The 18,657-nt window shown below is 40.3% G+C and overlaps 1 protein-coding gene across 5 annotated transcripts in view; it reads left to right on the plus strand.

Moving 5' to 3' along the window:
* The first annotated feature begins 338 nt into the window (after nt 1-338).
* Nucleotides 339-18,657, plus strand: part of appa (amyloid beta (A4) precursor protein a) — a 26,816-nt gene continuing 8,497 nt past the window's right edge. Inside the window, exons 1-10 of one of the 5 annotated variants that reach the window (XM_043240464.1) lie at nt 339-561; nt 11,118-11,285; nt 11,598-11,727; nt 11,806-11,918; nt 13,134-13,324; nt 13,458-13,669; nt 14,566-14,733; nt 17,026-17,159; nt 17,711-17,785; nt 18,276-18,467. In XM_043240464.1, coding sequence (XP_043096399.1) covers nt 502-561; nt 11,118-11,285; nt 11,598-11,727; nt 11,806-11,918; nt 13,134-13,324; nt 13,458-13,669; nt 14,566-14,733; nt 17,026-17,159; nt 17,711-17,785; nt 18,276-18,467 — 1,443 coding nt within the window. In that variant the 5' untranslated portion in view covers nt 339-501. The remainder of the gene's footprint in view (nt 562-11,117; nt 11,286-11,597; nt 11,728-11,805; nt 11,919-13,133; nt 13,325-13,457; nt 13,670-14,565; nt 14,734-17,025; nt 17,160-17,710; nt 17,786-18,275; nt 18,468-18,657) is intronic. The other 4 variants (XM_043240634.1, XM_043240548.1, XM_043240715.1 and 1 more) reach the window with 4 other exon arrangements.

The following is an 18,657-nucleotide window of genomic DNA, read 5'->3' on the forward strand; positions in this document are numbered from 1 at the left end:
GTGGCGGCAGACAACCGGAAAGAGCGCGACCGAGTTCTCCGGGATGAGCGTGCGCCGGGATCCGTGACGTCTGATGCTTTTAGGACACGTCAAATAAAACGCGAGCATGAGGCACAAAATAATACATATATATGATACGAATAAACCAACCGCATTGAAAAAGTTCACATAATAAAATTACAATTAGGCCTAAAAAAGCTAAATCGCTCATGAAAAGCTGAAATAAATCATGCGCGAGATTTAATAAATAGTATTTTTTTATGTGATAAAAACGAGTAGAAATACGCACGCGCGTGAAATCAACGATCAAATATATTTGTATCGAAATGCATGTAAGTCTGAGTGAGTGTGTAGAGTGTGTGGCGTTCTGAGCGTTCCCGCTCCCTCCCGTCCGGTCAGGTGACGCGTTCTCGACGTCGCAGGATCATCGCGTTCTTCTTCAGAGCAGCACCGACATCTTACACCTCACGGATATTTCCTCGACACGGAGCGGCGCACAGAATGGGCTGCGGGGAGCTTTTCTTCTTACTGATGGCCGCGGCGTCGACGCTCGCCGCTGAGGTAACAAACCGACGGAACGCTCGATACAATGTAACGCCGCCCCAGCGTTAGATACACCGCGGAACGGCGGGGTGGCGTTCTGAGGTTTAAGATCTGTGTGTGTGTGTGTGTGTACAGTTTTATTCTAATACGCGAGGAATTGTTAGAATAAACGGCAATAGAAATCCCTACATATGCGTTCCGCGGAACGTTCCGCTTGATCGGGCGACGTTTTATACATAGACACGCAGGACGAACGGATACTGTATAACAGATCCGTGACCGATATTAATAATAAACCGTCAGGGCGAATAATAAACCGTTCTGTAGGGAACGGATGCGCGCGACTCGTTCGGACGTAAAGCGGCGTTCGCTGAGTCGGTGTTTCGCACGTTACGTTTAGTTGGGTTTTAAACCGTATTTTGGCGTCGATCCAGATCGTTAATGGAGGAATGCGTTCGGTGGCCTGTTCGGGATCAAACGACGGGAATCACGGGATCAGCAGAGACCTCACCGGATCTTCTGAAAGCGGAAAAGACGAGCTCGCTTTTCTAGGATTGATTCTGGGAATCATGATGCGCTCTTCCCTGAGGTTTTCATCGAGGAAATCAGCGCGTTGTTGTCACAGGTGTGTGTGTGTGTGTGTGTGTGTGTGTGTGTGTGTGGAGGAGATGATTTTCTCCCTTTGATCTCTCCTCGGCCTTTGTTAGTTGACGTTTCTTTCGAGCACCGATCGTTATATCTCTAAACGCGTTCCGTTCCGTTGAGAGGATCGCGATCTCGTGTGAACGCCCCCAAGATGGCGGCCGAACTCAACTTGGATCTACATTGTGTTTCGAGGAACGCGCTATTTTTAAACGCTAACAACCAGTTTCGGTGTGTTTTCGACACTGTTTCTGGCCTGTAATTTCCCACACAGTCTCTACTGTATTTTCTCCCTTCCTAGACTCTTAAAGGACAAGCTACTGGGGTTTTTTGGGGAATATATATCATGGTATTTTTGGGCGAGCATTGGGGTACGGTGCCAAAACCACTATGTGTGAACATTGCAAGCATTGATCAGTATAATTAATGAGGAACGAATGACGTAAAGAGAACCATGCAGTCGTTCCTCAGGCCTTGATGAGATGCTGCCGTTTATTGTGTTAAGGGTTAAATGCGTCCATTGGCTATTAGGAACAGGGTTCTGGTGGATTGTGGTTTTGTTGGACAGCAGATGAACTCAGAAAACGTTTAGTATCGTGACCCAGACGGTGCGATAGAGGTAAGGAATGGCGTTTTATGAACCAGAAATTCAACATGCATCTACTGAAATGGCATGCCGCTGTGATGCCAGAGTCAGATTGCAAGAAGTAAAATAAACCACCGTGACCTGTTTTCCCATGCACTTTTTTCACTAAACCAACCCAAAGGTTTTTTATACTTTTAAAGACGCCCAAGTTCTCATTAAAGACTCAAATAGCTTTCTATTTCTGCTCCTATAAACAGTGCGCTGTGACAGCGCTTCATGTAAGCTTGGTGTCCGCCTGCGCCTTGCATAAACATCACACAGCGTGTTGTTCTGCGCTCCGGTTCTCCTTTGTCGTCCGCTGGTATTCAGAGCTCTGGCATGGGTTTGAGCTCTGAATGAGAGGCTTTGTTGGCTGTAACATGCGTGTCAGCAGGTGAGCGACGCTCGGAGCCAACACAACAGCTTTCTGTGCAAAACCTCCCTGCGGCGCTGGCCCAGAAATAGCCAGCGTTCATCATCAGGTCTCAGTCACTTCACAGGACACGGATGCGTGCGGTTTATCTGGATATCGAAGGCGCTGCTTGGCTTCATCTGCTCCAAACTCTTAATGAACTGTTTCAGAAGCATTATCAGGCAGAAAACGTGTGCATAAATATTACTGTTTAATTCTTCACATAATCAAACATTAATAAATCTGATTAAACATCAGCAGTTAGTTTGTGTGGTTATTCAGAAGTACAGATATAATATAGATATGTTTAGGTGGATGCCAAGGTTTGATGTACTAAAATAATAAAATAAACAATAATAAAAACTATATATATATATATTAATATACACCTACTAAAATGACAAAAGCACACAATACAATTAGGAAAACTTAAAACAAAAAAAAGCTATTTATTTTAGTAAAATACATGCACATAAATGTTGCTGTTTATTAGTGCATATAAATAAAAATTAAAAGTTTGATTCATTATTCATCATTCGTTTCATTTTGACTCAGAATGGCTCAGGAGTCTTGAAGTGTGATTATTATATTGCTGTTGGTGCTTAAATTAAAAACTTGAATAAGTGCTATTTATTGTTTAGTAAAAAAGCTGTTTTTATTGTATTTTCATGCATTAAATCCCTTCCAAAAATAAATGTAAGCTTAGTGAAGAGTTTTAGTTTACTTTTGTGCAATAAAGGCCCTTTAAAGATCACATGTAAATAATTTCATAATAATGATGAATTGGTTGATAGTGAATCAGTTTGATTCATTATCAGTGATTCATTTGAGAGAAATGCTAAACTTGACGTAACTAAACTTGAATACAGCTATAAAGACATATGCAACGTGCATTTTCTATAACGCAGCGTCAAAACTGAGATCTACATATTAAACACAGACACCGCTTTGATTGAAATGAATGCTTCTTGTTTGTCTTTTGTAATATGACTGATACAGTAAGAACACTAAATGAAGATCTCTCCTGAGCTGTAATACATCAGATTCAGTAATTGTACGACTGCAGCTGTGTGCCGGTCTCCTGGGTTTCTCCTCTCACTCCTTCTATATTTAGACTTTCTCCAGAGAGAGAGAGACAGAGAGAGAGAGAGAGAGAGAGAGACAGAGAGAGAGACAGAGAGAGAGAGAGAGAGAGAGAGAGAGAGAGAGAGAGAGAGAGAGAGAGAGAGAGAGAGAGAGAGAGAGAGAGAGAGAGAGAGAGACAGAGAGAGAGAGAGAGACAGAGAGAGAGAGAGAGAGAGAGAGAGAGAGAGAGAGAGAGAGAGAGAGAGAGAGAGAGAGAGAGAGAGAGAGAGAGAGAGAGAGAGAGAGAGAGAGAGAGAGAGAGAGAGAGAGAGAGAGAGAGAGAGAGAGAGAGAGAGAGAGAGAGAGAGAGAGAGAGAGAGAGAGAGAGAGAGAGAGAGAGAGAGAGAGAGAGAGAGAGAGAGAGAGAGAGAGAGAGAGAGAGAGAGAGAGAGAGAGAGAGAGAGAGAGAGAGAGAGAGAGAGAGAGAGAGAGAGAGAGAGAGAGAGAGAGAGAGAGAGAGAGAGAGAGAGAGAGAGAGAGAGAGAGAGAGAGAGAGAGAGAGAGAGAGAGAGAGAGAGAGAGAGAGAGAGAGAGAGAGAGAGAGAGAGAGAGAGAGAGAGAGAGAGAGAGAGAGAGAGAGAGAGAGAGAGAGAGAGAGAGAGAGAGAGAGAGAGAGAGAGAGAGAGAGAGAGAGAGAGAGAGAGAGAGAGAGAGAGAGAGAGAGAGAGAGAGAGAGAGAGAGAGAGAGAGAGAGAGAGAGAGAGAGAGAGAGAGAGAGAGAGAGAGAGAGAGAGAGAGAGAGAGAGAGAGAGAGAGAGAGAGAGAGAGAGAGAGAGAGAGAGAGAGAGAGAGAGAGACAGAGAGAGAGAGAGAGAGAGAGAGAGAGAGAGAGAGAGAGAGAGAGAGAGAGAGAGAGAGAGAGAGAGAGAGAGAGAGAGAGAGAGAGAGAGAGAGAGAGAGAGAGAGAGAGAGAGAGAGAGAGAGAGAGAGAGAGAGAGAGAGAGAGAGAGAGAGAGAGAGAGAGAGAGAGAGAGAGAGAGAGAGAGAGAGAGAGAGAGAGAGAGAGAGAGAGAGAGAGACAGAGAGAGAGAGAGAGAGAGAGAGAGAGAGAGAGAGAGAGAGAGAGAGAGAGAGAGAGAGAGAGAGAGAGAGAGAGAGAGAGAGAGAGAGAGAGAGAGAGAGAGAGAGAGAGAGAGAGAGAGAGAGAGAGAGAGAGAGAGAGAGAGAGAGAGAGAGAGAGAGAGAGAGAGAGAGAGAGAGAGAGAGAGAGAGAGAGAGAGAGAGAGAGAGAGAGAGAGAGAGAGAGAGAGACAGAGAGAGAGAGAGAGAGAGAGAGAGAGAGACAGAGAGAGAGAGAGAGAGACAGAGAGAGAGAGACAGAGAGAGAGAGAGAGAGAGAGAGAGAGAGAGACAGAGAGAGAGAGACAGAGAGAGAGAGAGAGAGAGAGACAGAGAGAGAGAGACAGAGAGAGAGAGACAGAGAGAGAGAGCACCACGCCCGTCTCTGATGTTGATGAAGGTTCTGGTGGATCACAGCTTCTTCTGAATGTGATCAGCTTCAGTCAGACATGTTTGTTTCTGAATGAAGTAGAAAGCGTTGGTGTTCTCTGGATCACATTGGATCATTATTTCATCACAGAAAATGGTCAAAATGAAGTATGTTTGTTGTGATTTAATTCATGCTGATTTTCGTGAATCATTAATGGGATTTTTATTTTTATGCTGTAGTGCTGCTGTAATAAATAATGCACAAAAATAGTGTGAGCTTGTTGAGTTTAACATGACTTTTAAAGGTAGAGCGACTGAAATAGTGCTTCAGTGTTTGTGGAAAATACTTTTTTTTGCTCAGAAATTACTAGAACTAAATATATAGATAACTACTGATTTAAACATTACATTTTGAAAACAGAAGGACTGAAATAAGTGTGTGTGTGTGTGTGTGCATCTTTGTGTGTGTGTGTGTGTGCATCTTTGTGTGTGTGTGTGTATGAGTGAGTGTGTGCATCTTTGTGTGTGTGAGTGTGCGTCGGTGTGTCTGTGTGTGTATAAGTGAGTGTGTATAAGTGAGTGTGTGTGTGTGTGTGTGTGTGTGTGTGTGAGATTCCCCGTCTTTAATACGTCTGTTTTCCGGTGACCTACTTTAGCAGCGAGAGCAGGATTGTTTTGGTTCTGAGTGTGTTTCAGTAGAAGCTGGTGGTCTGTGTCCGTCTCAGATCTCATGCCGTATCGTTCGTGTAGAGACAGGATCAGACTCAAAGTAATCATTCATTCAGTGATTTGTGAGGAGCAGATTATATTCTGTTATTGGATCCCAGACACCAAATGACTAAAATAATAAACGGCTATTCATCGTTTTGAGTCAGTACTGGGTATCAGTTAAATCTACAGGAGGTTATATGTGACTGTATATTTCATAAGCAGTAGTAATTGTAATAAGATGTCTTTCTCCCAGAGGACACTGGGGTTAATGGGTGTGAGGCTGACCGTCTCCATGGCAGCAGAGCGTGGCGACGGTCTCTATGGAAACAGGCTTCTTCATCACACCGCTGTGTGTGTTCTTTAGAAGAATATAACACTCGCTGGAAATTCATGACTTTAATAACACCATTCACAGAAAAGCAAAGTATGTTTTGTTTCACAGTAATATTTGTTGTGATTTAATTTATTAATTAATCATTAAAACGATCCTTTATTTATATGCCGTAGGGCTACTTTAATAAATAATAGAACTAAATGCTCTAATACTACACGAACATTACAATATTTAGAATGTTTAGTATTTTTTCTTACACTTTAATGAGATTTTTTGTTAATAATGCCACTGATGTTGTTTTAAAATTACATTTTCCTGCATACAAAATGTTTTTATTTTTTTATTATTTATATTTTATTATGTTTTTATTCCTTTCGATGTGAAGAAGAGCAGGAAATCAGTCCTTCGTAGGATCTTATTTTAGGTTTGTAATGTTATTTCTGTGACAGATAAATGCTTTTTCTCATTAATGATGTGCAAAAAAATGTTTATGATGTAGTCTGTTTACATTTGACCCTGATGCTGGCGTTCACGAATCATTGATACAGATTGCACGTGCTGCAGGGCTGCTGGCATTTTAAATACTGCACAAAAATACTCCTGATACTGTATTGCATTATCAATTTAAATGATGTGGGACGAAAAACATGAAATCATGTTCAAACGCGTTACTGTAATGATGTAGTGAAATAGAGGTCAAATATGAGAGATTTCTCTCACCGTCCTCAGGTGTGTGTGTGTGTGTGTGTGTGTCTCTGAGGTGTCGTTCTGGCCTGTCTGTATGATCTCTCACACACACACACACACACACTCACACACACACAGGTCCTGAGCTGCTCTGATAACAGTCTTGTATTCGTATGTAAATGTGATGAGAGCTCAGCAGATGGACAGACATTCATCTGACCCAGCCTGGATTATATATATATATATATATATATATATATATATATATATATATATATATATATGTATGTACATAGTGTGTGTGTGTGTGTGTGTTCCAGTGCGTGATTGACTGTGGGAGAGGACCGGGCTGGTTTGGTTAGTGGTTAATGTTTAGTCTCGTAATTCAACACTCACTCACATATTAAAGTCGTTCAGACAAGTATTTGCTCGGTGCTTGATTTTTAACAGGTTTCACGCGAGAAAACGTCTTCCTTCAGATGTTGCTAATAATTCACGGCTCAAAACGCGTGCTTGCGTTTCATCTCTCACGTCAACGCTTCGTTTGATTCAAAGCCCGGGCTTACTATAAATCACAAAAAAATAAAACCACTCGAAATGTTTCATTAACTAAAATAAATGTCAGCTGGAGAAGAAAAAATTCAAAAATTCAGTAAATAAGATAAAATGGTAAAATGTACAAAAAGTATATAGACTAATAAAACAACTCAATTAAATAATAGCTTTTATTAATATAAAATAATTGCGTCTTGAGGATAATAAAAGAGCACTGGCTTGTTTAAACCATCGTTTGATCCAGTCTAGGGCTGTAAAATCTTGAGAGTCCTTCCTTTGATATCTCAGCAGTCTCGAGAAAAACACAGTGAGGTTGATCTCTTCTGATTTACCTTCTCAGCAGTAAATGATCAAAACACGCTTTAACCTTTAATGAGAAGCTCGTTAAGCTGCACTGATCAACAGATTCGTCTTGAGCATGTCACATCACTTTGATCGACGCCGGCGGATCAATTTAACGTTTAGGTAATATGAGTCTAGCTTGAGTTCAGGAAATCCATGTTTAAATAAAGATGGATTTGGATGGTGTCGTCATCGCCGGAGGTCAGAGGTCGTGTCTGATGGGTTTACGGTCAGCAGGTGCGAGCCGACAGCAGGAGGTCACGTGACTCAAATCCTCTGATCTCCCGCTAAGCCCCACCCACCTTAGTTACCGTCGCTAAGCACGTCGATCACGCCCACCAGCTCCCGTTTCAGAGATCGAATGATTCGTTGATCATTAATAAATGATTCGGCCGTGATTCCGCTCTGAAGGGGAACGAAGGATGAGGTTTTGGTGAACCTCTTCGGGGGCGGGGCTTCGGCTGGATGATTGACAGCCGACCGTGGACGACACTGAGATCGTGATGAGGAGTTTATCCCGAATCCCCGGCTGACCCCGTGAGCCCACACATGTCCGCGTGTCAGGATGACATGTGACGGCCTGTGAAGAAACGGACGGATTTGTGTGTGTGTGTGTGTGTGTGTGTGTGTGTGTGTGTGTGTGTGTGTGTGTGTGTGTGTGTGTGTGTGTGTGTGTGGAGACAAACGCATGTCCTGAAGTGAGAGGCAGACAGAACTGAAGTCATTTACTCTGCTTTCTGTTTCTCTCTTGAAAACTTTAAAAATATTAATATTGTACTATTATAATAATAATAATAGTGTAATACTGCACTGCATTTCATATTAACATTTAATACTTGCATTGCAAATCTAGTACTTTCTTGCTTTTACTCTGCTAAACGTACTTCAGAGATTTACTTGAGTAAAAAAAAAACTACATTTTTAATGTTCTTAAGCGTTAAAGCGTTAAACAACTTTTATTTATGATCAATGTAGTGCACTAAAAAGTACATCCTGCTTTGGAACGTAGTGAAGTAAACGTTTAAGTACATACTTATGTAAGTAAATATGAGTAAAGTAAAAATACTGATAGTGAGATGAATCTGAAAAAACCTCCTTTTCATCATGTCTATGTTTGTAAAAACACTATAAATGAAGCACGACTAAAAACAGAAGTAAATAAAGATTTTCATTGTTGTAAAATTGTTTAGGTGAGGTTATAGAACCTGTGTACGTTTATCCCCAAGATACTCAGCCAACAGAGTAATAAGTTAGAAACGTTCTTAAAGTAACGTTCACGGAACATTCTTATAACGTGTTTTTAGAAAGAATGAAGAAACCCTTGCCGTTGATTAAAGGATGTTTTGATGCTAGTCTGATCTCAGACGCTAATAAGATTAACGAGCACAAAACGCTAGCAGGTCTTCCTCTTTCGCTCTTTGTCCTTCTCAACACAATGTGTTCATTCAGAGGCGTCTCTCAGACGGCCGTCACCAATCAAGCGGCGTTTGTGCATCTGAGAAAAGCTGAGAACTAACATTTAAACATCCTCAAACGCGGCTACGATCACTCAAGACTGCATGGAAAATGACTCTGAAGTATATTTCTTGTTTGTTTTGTGCATACACAGTTTTGCAGAAAGCAGTGTTTGATATCTTAACTTGTCGATCTCGTTTTTAGATGTTATTAATGGAAAACGGCGCAAAAATACGAAGTAAGAAAATGCTTTTTAACACCGGAAGCCCATATACACCAAATAGAAAATTCAAATTAATTTATTGCCTCTCACAAATCTGACTTTTTTCCTCAGAACTGCGTGATTTTAACAGCTGCGAGTCATAAAGTCAGAATTGCGTGATATAAATAGAAACATAAATTCGCAATTGTGAGAAATAGTTAGAATTGCGTGATATTTTCCAACAAGTTTTACTTTTATAAAGACATTTTTTCTAAAAGCACACATTATGTTTTGAATACTGACCTTTGAAACGATTGAAATAATAAAAGATCCTCGGAAAGTGAAAGGAACTTTTCCGTCAGGCGGCGGTCGTCGCGATCGAACCGAATCGTTTAAACGGATCATTTCTTCCTGAACGAAACGACGTCGTGTTATTCACATGCTAAATAATTCTGTGGTTGTGTTTGGAATATTTTTTTTTTAATATGTACATTTTTGCATACTATTTATTTAAATGTAGCTTTGATTTTTAACAGTGTTTTTTTTCTTTTATGGAATATTTTTCAAATTCAGTTTCAGTATATTCCGGTTGCAGCCATATCCTGAATATGATGTTTCTATGCTCATCACACACATGCATGGGAATATTTTCTTTCTTGTTTACTGGTTTTATTAGTATTGTTTACTACTCTACACAGTCATTTGTAAAGTAAATATATGATTTTCATGTGTTTTGTTGGTGCTGGATTTAAAGGCGTTTCATTGGACTGAAGGAACACACTCTAGTCCAAACCTCACGTCATGTGTTGAATGTTTTCTGCACAGTACTATATAATATCATATTGCACACCTTTGCTTTGAAGCTGTAAAGCGTGGTCATTTAACGTAACTTTAACAAACCAGCTGGGAAACGTCTGTCAGTTCTTTGTGATTCCTCCCTTGCGTTTGACCAACATATTAACTAAAGTCATGTTTTTTCCACCTCGTACTTCTGTCAAATATTAATATTCAGCTCTTATGTCTGTTAAATGCTTGCCAGTGCGTTATAGAGATAAATGAACATTTCTGTTGTCCTTCAGTGATGAGGGCTGTGGATAGGTTAGTTGAGGTGGTCAAGGTTTAACCTGTTTAGTCTGGTGTTCTGGTGTTATATCAGGCCACTCGTGGTGTTTTGGCTTCATCTTAATCCAGCGTCTAAACTCAACCCGTCCTTCACCGCTGACTTCACTCCTTCTTTCCCTAAAAGACGACTTTTATGCCATTTATGTCAGTGAAAAAAGCATACCTTTCTGGTAAAATAACATAAAAACATTTTAAATAATAATATGCAATTTTATTCAAATTAAAATGATTAAATTCTTACATTTTTTTTTATTTATTAACTGCGAGTGATTAATATTTCTTAATGAATTTATTAGATTTTTCGGACTGTTTCTAATTTTAGGGTACAGCAAAATAGCAACTTATGACAATATTTTAAAGCTTGATCACTATAAAAAAATTTTATAGACTGGTTTTTTTTTTTTTTTTTTTTTATGTATACCTTTCTATGAGTTTTCCAGTCTAGAAAACAAATGTAGATTACAGAAATCAAATTAAAACTCAACTGAATCAAACTCAGTTTCAGTATATTCCGGTTGCAGCCATATTCTGAATATGATGTTTCTATGCTCATCACACACGTGCATGGCAATATTTTCTTTCTTATTTAGTGGTGGATTCTTACTGGTTTTATTAGTATTATTTACCACTGTACACAATATTTTATTTCGTAAGACTTAAACGCCAGCATTGCAAGGGTTGCATGCAGTCCTTGGTAATAATATCAAAATGTCATGCACATTTCTAAATAACACACCACGCATCAATGGAAAGCCTTTTTTCAGATGGTGCAAAAATCTCTATAAATAAAAAAGTCACCCTCAAGTCTTGTTTTGTGTTTCAGGGTCACACACACACACACACACACACACACACACACACACGCATGCATTCGTTCTCATTCACCTCTATGCTGTGGTGTATTTGTGAAGGGAGTGTCTGTGTTCTGTGGCAGGTTCCGTCGGACTCCGGCACCGGGCTGCTGGCCGAGCCTCAGGTCGCCATGTTCTGCGGGAAACTCAACATGCACATCAACATCCAGACGGGAAAATGGGAACCCGATCCGTCCGGGAGCAAGAGCTGCATCAGCACGAAAGAGGGAATCCTGCAGTACTGTCAGGAGGTGAAGACATAACCTGCCTTTAATCTGTGACCAGAGATACTGTGATAAGTGAGAGACGCTCTGAGCCAGAAACACGCCGGAGTTTATGAACGACCTTTGCTCAATAACGACATAATATAGTCTGTAAAGATTAGATCATTTATTCAAAACATGTAATAACACACCAATAATAGCTTGAGGCAAAATATTCAGGCATACCAGATTTTTCTAGTAAATGATTGTTGGAGAATCAAGTAAAGCTGAGCTGGTCATATGACTTACTTGATCAAAATCAAAAAAGCGTCTCTAACCTCTCGTGTGTGTGACGTCCAGGTGTACCCAGAGCTCCAGATCACGAACGTGGTGGAGGCCAATCAGCCGGTCAGCATCTGGGACTGGTGTAAGAAGGGCCGGAAGCAGTGCCGCAGTCACATGCACATCGTGGTGCCGTACCGCTGCCTGGGTGCGTGAGTGTGTTCCTCGAGACGCTCCGTCAGCTGCTTCGGCTGCTGGGCTCATCGTCTTTCTCTCTGTGTTTCAGTCGGAGAGTTCGTGAGCGACGCTCTGCTGGTTCCTGACAAGTGTAAGTTCCTGCACCAGGAGCGCATGGACATGTGTGAGAGCCACCTGCACTGGCACACCGTCGCCAAGGAGGTCAGAAACACACCCCAAAAATCACTTATATTATTACGATTTAATATAGCTCTTTTCTATAGGGATATCTGTTACGCTGTCATTTATTTCAGCGACGCACAGCTGAATTTTCAGACTCAGGGCTGCACAAATCTCATTTCTAATGAAGGATGCCACAATAATCCACCTCTGCGTGCTTTTCTTTCTGTGTGTTATCTTAAGGGCTTTTGGATTGTTTTAGCATAGCGTTATAATACTATGCACATTTTAACTTTAAATCGTAAATTCAAAGACACAAACCAATCCCATGCACAGTTCACATTTTAGGTTTAATACTATAAAAACCAATTTATTTTAGTCTAAAAATATGGCAGTCGCTTCAAACAATCCTATAAACATCATTCGATGCAAATTGCGATGATTGGAATTATTAATTCGCAATAACAGTTTCATGGGAATAATCCACAGTTATGATTTTTGTCATAATCAAGCGGCCCTAGAGTCACATGGTCCTCCAGAAATTATTATAATATTCTGATTTGCTGCTCATCAATTATGATAACGGCTTTGCTGCACAATATTTTTGGGACACATTTTATTTTTCAGGATTCACAGATGAATAGAAAAGTTCAAAATAACAGCATTTATTTAAAATACAATTCTTTTGTGAAATTATGAATGTCTTTACTGGCACTTTTGATCAATTTAATGCATCTTTGCTGGAAAAAAGTAACAAACAGTTGGATATTTTTGCATTAAAGTACTAAAAGAAAGTGTATAATCTGTTGCTTGTCATTTTAAAAAAATTAATTTAGTTTTTTTGAACAAAATTAATTTTGTGTGTTCTGGACATGTTTTAAGGTTTTTATAGTTACAGCTAAAACTACAACAATTAAAAATACTATCTTTATGATGAAATAATCGATCAAGAAAGTTAATAAAACTTAAACTGAAATTAACATGAAAGCAGCAAAAATAAAAATAAAATAAAAAATATTTACAAAAAAAAAAAAAATTCTTCAGTGATATTACAATAAAGCTAAGCAGGAAATTAGTAAATATTCCATTTTATATTTACTTGTATGGGAATGTTTATGAACTTCAATATATTATTATAAATGCACATTCATTGAAGTTTTTTATTGAATCGCTTTATTGAATTATTTCTAGTGGTTTCATGTTCTGTTTGATATTGAAGTTCTTTCTGTCCAATCACACGCTCTCGTCTCTGTACAGTCCTGTGGAGACCGCAGCATGAATCTCCATGACTACGGGATGCTGTTGCCATGCGGTATCGACCGTTTCCGTGGCGTCGAGTTCGTCTGCTGCCCTGCTGAAGCTGAGAAAGAGTCAGACAGCGCAGCCGCGGAAGAAGATGATTCAGACGTTTGGTGGGGAGGGGCTGAGAACGACTACAGCGACAACAGGTGTGTGTGTGTGCGTGTGCGTGTGTGTGTGTGTGTGTGTGAGCGCGTGTGTGTGTGTGTGTGTGTGTGCAGATGGTTGGTGTATGATGATGATGATGATGACTGTGTGTCGTTGTGGTTTGTTTTCGTGCAGCATGACGCGGGACGCAGGATCCGAGCCGGCCGTGGTGGAGGATGACGAGGATCCAGACGAGGAAGAGGAGCTTCTGGACAACGACCGGGATGGAGACGGAGACGAGGATGAGGAAGAGAAGGAGGAGGAGGAGGAGGAGCGCCAGAGCATCAGCGTCGCCATGACGACCACTACCACCACGACAACAGAGTCAGTAGAGGAGGTAGTGAGAGGTGAGTGTCAGCCAATCACGTCGCACGTCCGCTCATCATCATCATCATCATCAGACGCAGCTCTTCACGTTAGGGGTGTGCGATATTGACCAAAAATAATCTCTCAATATTTTTTGGGATTTTATGGACAACAGTGTTTTGCTGAGTGTGTTATTGCACTGATCTGTTCACACTGACAGAAATGAAGATGATTTTTACATCAGTTTTTATCATTTGAGTCAAATTCTTACATTTAATCTGTGATTAAATTATAATGTGGTATCATCGAAATGAATCTTTGCAATGCAAAGGAAACACAGAAGCTGCGTCTGAAGAGACATTTAGACACTTTAGTGAAGAACATGAACGCATTTAACCTGCAGTCACGAATGCGTAAGTCATGTGTCGATATATCACACACAAAACGTGGAATACTGTCTTTCGAAATTATTTAAATAGCAAAAAGAGACTTCGAATGGGAAATTAAACCCTCCAGTACGTGGCGGCAAGTCACTGTTCATAAGAGACTGAATCCCCATCACACAGCAATTAATTTTGTTGTCAAAATAGAGCAAAAACAGACGAGATGCGTTCTAAAACATACGTTTATTCAATAAATTGTTGTAAATGATATCACCTTTAGAAAAAGCGCTATGAAATGGTACACATATATACATATATACCCCCATGTCTTCAATTTTGTGATCATTCTAGATGCATTGGATATCGAATCTTGCCGTGCAAAAGCACTCTAAATGTGCACTAACTAGTGTAGACTTCACGTACTGTAAGTGTGCACGCTGTGGTTTTTAGTGTCAAATCGCACGCTGTTAAAACTACAATTCGGTTAGTATCGCGGATGACGTGTATATCGCACACCCTGCTTCACCGGTGTGTGTGTGTGTGTGTGTCGTCAGAGGTGTGTTTTGCGAGCGCAGAGACGGGCCCCTGCAGGGCCATGTTGGCGCGCTGGTATTTTGTGCGCGAGGAGGGCCGCTGCGCTCCCTTCATCTACGGCGGCTGCGGAGGAAACCGTAATAACTTTGAGTCGGAGGAGTACTGTCTGTCCGTCTGCAGCAGCGTCTGTAAGTCACCGGCCGAACGACTGATGAACCTTCATGACCCCTAACAACCTGCTGCACGCTGCGCTTTCTCCAGAGAAACACAGAGGACCACGAGCCGCAGGCTGCACCGCTCGCATGATGTCTGCTGAGATGTGGGGAACTATGATTTAGTCACAAAGTTTGCGTGGATATATCAGAAATTGGTCAAAAAATAGGTGTGGACTAGTATTTGTAAATATTGCATTTTTTAATATTTAAAATGAGCTTTCATGCAGCGTGCAACGAGTGAGTGAAAACATCCCGCAAAGTATTAAAACTGAAAGTGCACCGTGTATGAAGTTATTGTCCTCAAAATGAAACATTAGCATATTTCCCGCCCGCTTGTCCTTTTTTATGCGTGTGTTGGTCTGAATGAAAATGCAGATTCATTCTTCACCACTAGGGGTGTCTTTTGGTGCAATAAAAGCTCATAAACGCTGCTTAAAATCGAATCGACCAATCACCGGAGGAGAAAACGACTCGTTAAACAAATCGTTTGGGAGTCACTGAACAAATAAGGTTAAAAAATTTTTTTTAATTATAAGAAAATGAGTGTTTTTTTGATCTTGCGTGTTCTTATTTAATTTGCAAAAAACGTTTGCATTATTATTTAATTATTGTAGCATGTTTTATTTGATCGAAAAAAATTATTAGGCCGTTATTAAGAATAACGTTGCTTTTATGCAATCAAATAATTAGACATTATTTGAACCCAGAAACCCAGAGAGGTGAGGGAGCTTCACGTCTAATTTTTGTTAAACCTTTAATTGATGTTGAATGTATACGTTTCATGATGAATACAATCCAATTCAAAGAGTTAAAATAAGTAAATTAAAAATAAGTTAAAAAAAATGGAAAAGAAAGAAATCCTGACAAATCATATGCAGTTTAAAGGAGTCTAAAAACCTGTAAAAGTGTGCCAAAGCATGCTTCCTTTTATTTTACAAGGGTTATGATAGGTTTACGGTGCTAAGAGCAGCACGAACATCCTGCTAAACGTCTTCTTCTGTGTTCCTCTGAAGGAGTGAAGTGGTACGGGTTTGAAGGTCATGAGGAAGATCTGATCTGATCTGGCGTGTGTGGTTTCACCGGCATCGCATCTTTCTCCTCAATTACTCTCCTCTAACTCGATTCTTCAACTAACTCAGCTAATTAATTTTTAAGAACAGACTGAGGCGTGCGCGTGTGTGTGTGTGTGTGTGTATTTCATTTGCATGCATAAAATCATTAATGCCGTGCTGCTGCTGATCTTTATATTAATGATTTTCCTTGCTTCCCTCTTCATGGCTTGATCTGTCAAACAAAGGAGAGGAGCTTTCAGTGGTTTCTGTGACCGCTTTAAGTTAAGATCAATCGCTTTTATTTGATAAATAAATATAAAAGTATGATAGCATTTTGATTTACAGTGTACAGTTATTATACTGAAAAATATTTTGGAATCAAAAAAATTTTTTTTTTTAAATAATTGAATTAGATTTTAATGTATTTAATGTCACTTTTTGTATTAAAATAACTAAAACTGAGATAAAACTGTAAAAAATACATGCTTAAAAAATAGGGGAAAAAATGTAACGAATATAAAATTAAATTGAAAAAATAAATATTAAATTACAAATAAATAATAATCAATAACAATATTATTTTAGAAAATATGACGATGAATGAAAGCAGTGATAACCGTGTCCCAGTCTTGCTGAACAGACGTCATCCGGAGATTATCATGTATATCCTCATGCTGCTGGAACTCAAAACACAATCATTTGGCACAAAATGTTCTGGCGGTGAGAAGATAACAGCGTCATGTCTATAATCCTGGAGCACAGAAACTCATCAGAGCTCAGGTGTATTTGTAGAAATAGACATCTGTACACTGCATGGGTTAAAATTATACCAACAATCATCAGGATATAAAGTAAAGATCATGATCCATGAAGATATTTTGTGCATCCTCTGCTGTAAATATATCACAACTTTTCTTCTGATCAGTAACATGCATTGCTAAGAACTTCATTTGGACCACTTTAAAGGAGATTTTCTTAATATTTAGATTTTTTGCACCCTCAGAAAACGTATTTTCAAATAGTTTTATCTCAGACAAATATTGTGCGGACATCAATGGAAAGATTATTTATTCAGCAGAAAAAATCCGTTTAGATTAGACATGAATAAAGTGTTGCTCTGGAAGCTTTGGGCCTCTTCTCAGCTCTTTCTAGAGATCTCTTGTAAGTGATTCAATCCTGACGTGCTGTAATGAAGCTCTTCTCTGCTCCGCAGTGCCGACTCCGTCCTCCAGTCCTCCGGACGCTGTGGACCGCTATCTGGAGACGCCGGCCGACGAGAACGAACACACACACTTCCTGAAGGCCAAAGAGAGCCTGGAAGCCAAACACCGCGAGCGCATGTCTCAGGTGCAGCATTCATTCATAGAAATAACACTTTTATTCATCAAGGGTGCGATGCATCGATCGAAAGTGACTGCAAAGACATGTAGAACGTCCCAAAAGATCTCTGATTTGATGAAATGCTGTTCTTTTGCACTTTCTGTTCGTCTGTGAATCCTGAGAAATAAAATGCATGACATTTTCCACAAAAATATTTGCTTTTAAGATTGATGATAATTTCTCGAGCAGTAAATCAGTATATTATTATGATTTCTGAAGATCCTGTGACACTGAAGACTGGAGAAATGATGCTGAAAATACAGAAATAAATTACACTTTAACACACATTCACACAGAAAACAGCTGATTTGAATTTAAATAATATTTCACAATTTATACCGTATTTTTGATTAAATAAATGCAGCTCTGGTGAGCAGGAGAGCCTTGTTTTAGTAGCATTAAAAAAATCATACTGTTCCCAAACTTGCATTTGAACGTGATGGTTGTACAGAAGTATGATGTTTAATAGCTGAAGGAGGATGAAGTGGTGATTTTTACGTGAATGTCGTGTTCTGTAGGTGATGAGGGAATGGGAAGAGGCTGAGAGACAGGCCAAGACTTTACCACGCAACGACAAGAAGGCCGTCATCCAGGTCAGTTTGTGTCTTAAAGGATCACCTCCTTGTCATTCGTGATGTTCACGCCTTTCTTTCTTCGGCCGTTTAGCAGTTTTGTTTTTTGAGAAAAACATTTCAGGATTTCTCTTCTGTGGTGTCCCTGAGTCTGAACTTGAAGAATGGTTTTATTTGGCAAAACCACTGCTTATATAACATGCAAAGAACATCAGAGGCGATGGAAGACGAAGTTGGAGGAGAAAATGAGAAGTCACAGTTCCTTTGAGGTTAACAAGTGTATAAACTGTGTGGGTTTATCGTTTAGCTAGATAAGAGCCTTCTGGGAGCTCAGACTCGCAGGCACCACAGAAGTCCATTACATGGAGAGAAATTCTTAAAAAACAAACTGAAGACAGACGTGAACATCTCGTATGACACGAGTACATCACCTGTAAAGTCAGCTGCTCTTTTAACCGGGTGACCAGCGCATGGAGATGTCTTACTGGAATACTCGTTTGTTTTCCTCGAGGCGTTGCTTGACTTTGCTGCGCTTCTCCCGCAGCACTTCCAGGAGAAGGTGGAGGCTCTGGAGCAGGAGGCGGCCAGCGAGAGGCAGCAGCTGGTGGAGACACACATGGCGCGGGTGGAGGCGCTGCTGAACGACCGGAGACGCCTCGCTCTGGAGAGCTACCTGTCTGCCCTGCAGGCCGACCCACCCCGGGTACACACACACACACACACACACACATGCACACACACACACACACACACACACACATGCACACACACACATGCACACACACATGCACATACACATGCACGCACGCACACACACCGACACACACACGTGCACGTATACACATGCACACATGCACGCACACACACACATGCACACACATGCACATACACAC

The sequence above is a fragment of the Puntigrus tetrazona genome, chromosome 1 (assembly GCF_018831695.1).
Source record: "Puntigrus tetrazona isolate hp1 chromosome 1, ASM1883169v1, whole genome shotgun sequence".
NCBI lineage: Eukaryota > Metazoa > Chordata > Actinopteri > Cypriniformes > Cyprinidae > Puntigrus > Puntigrus tetrazona.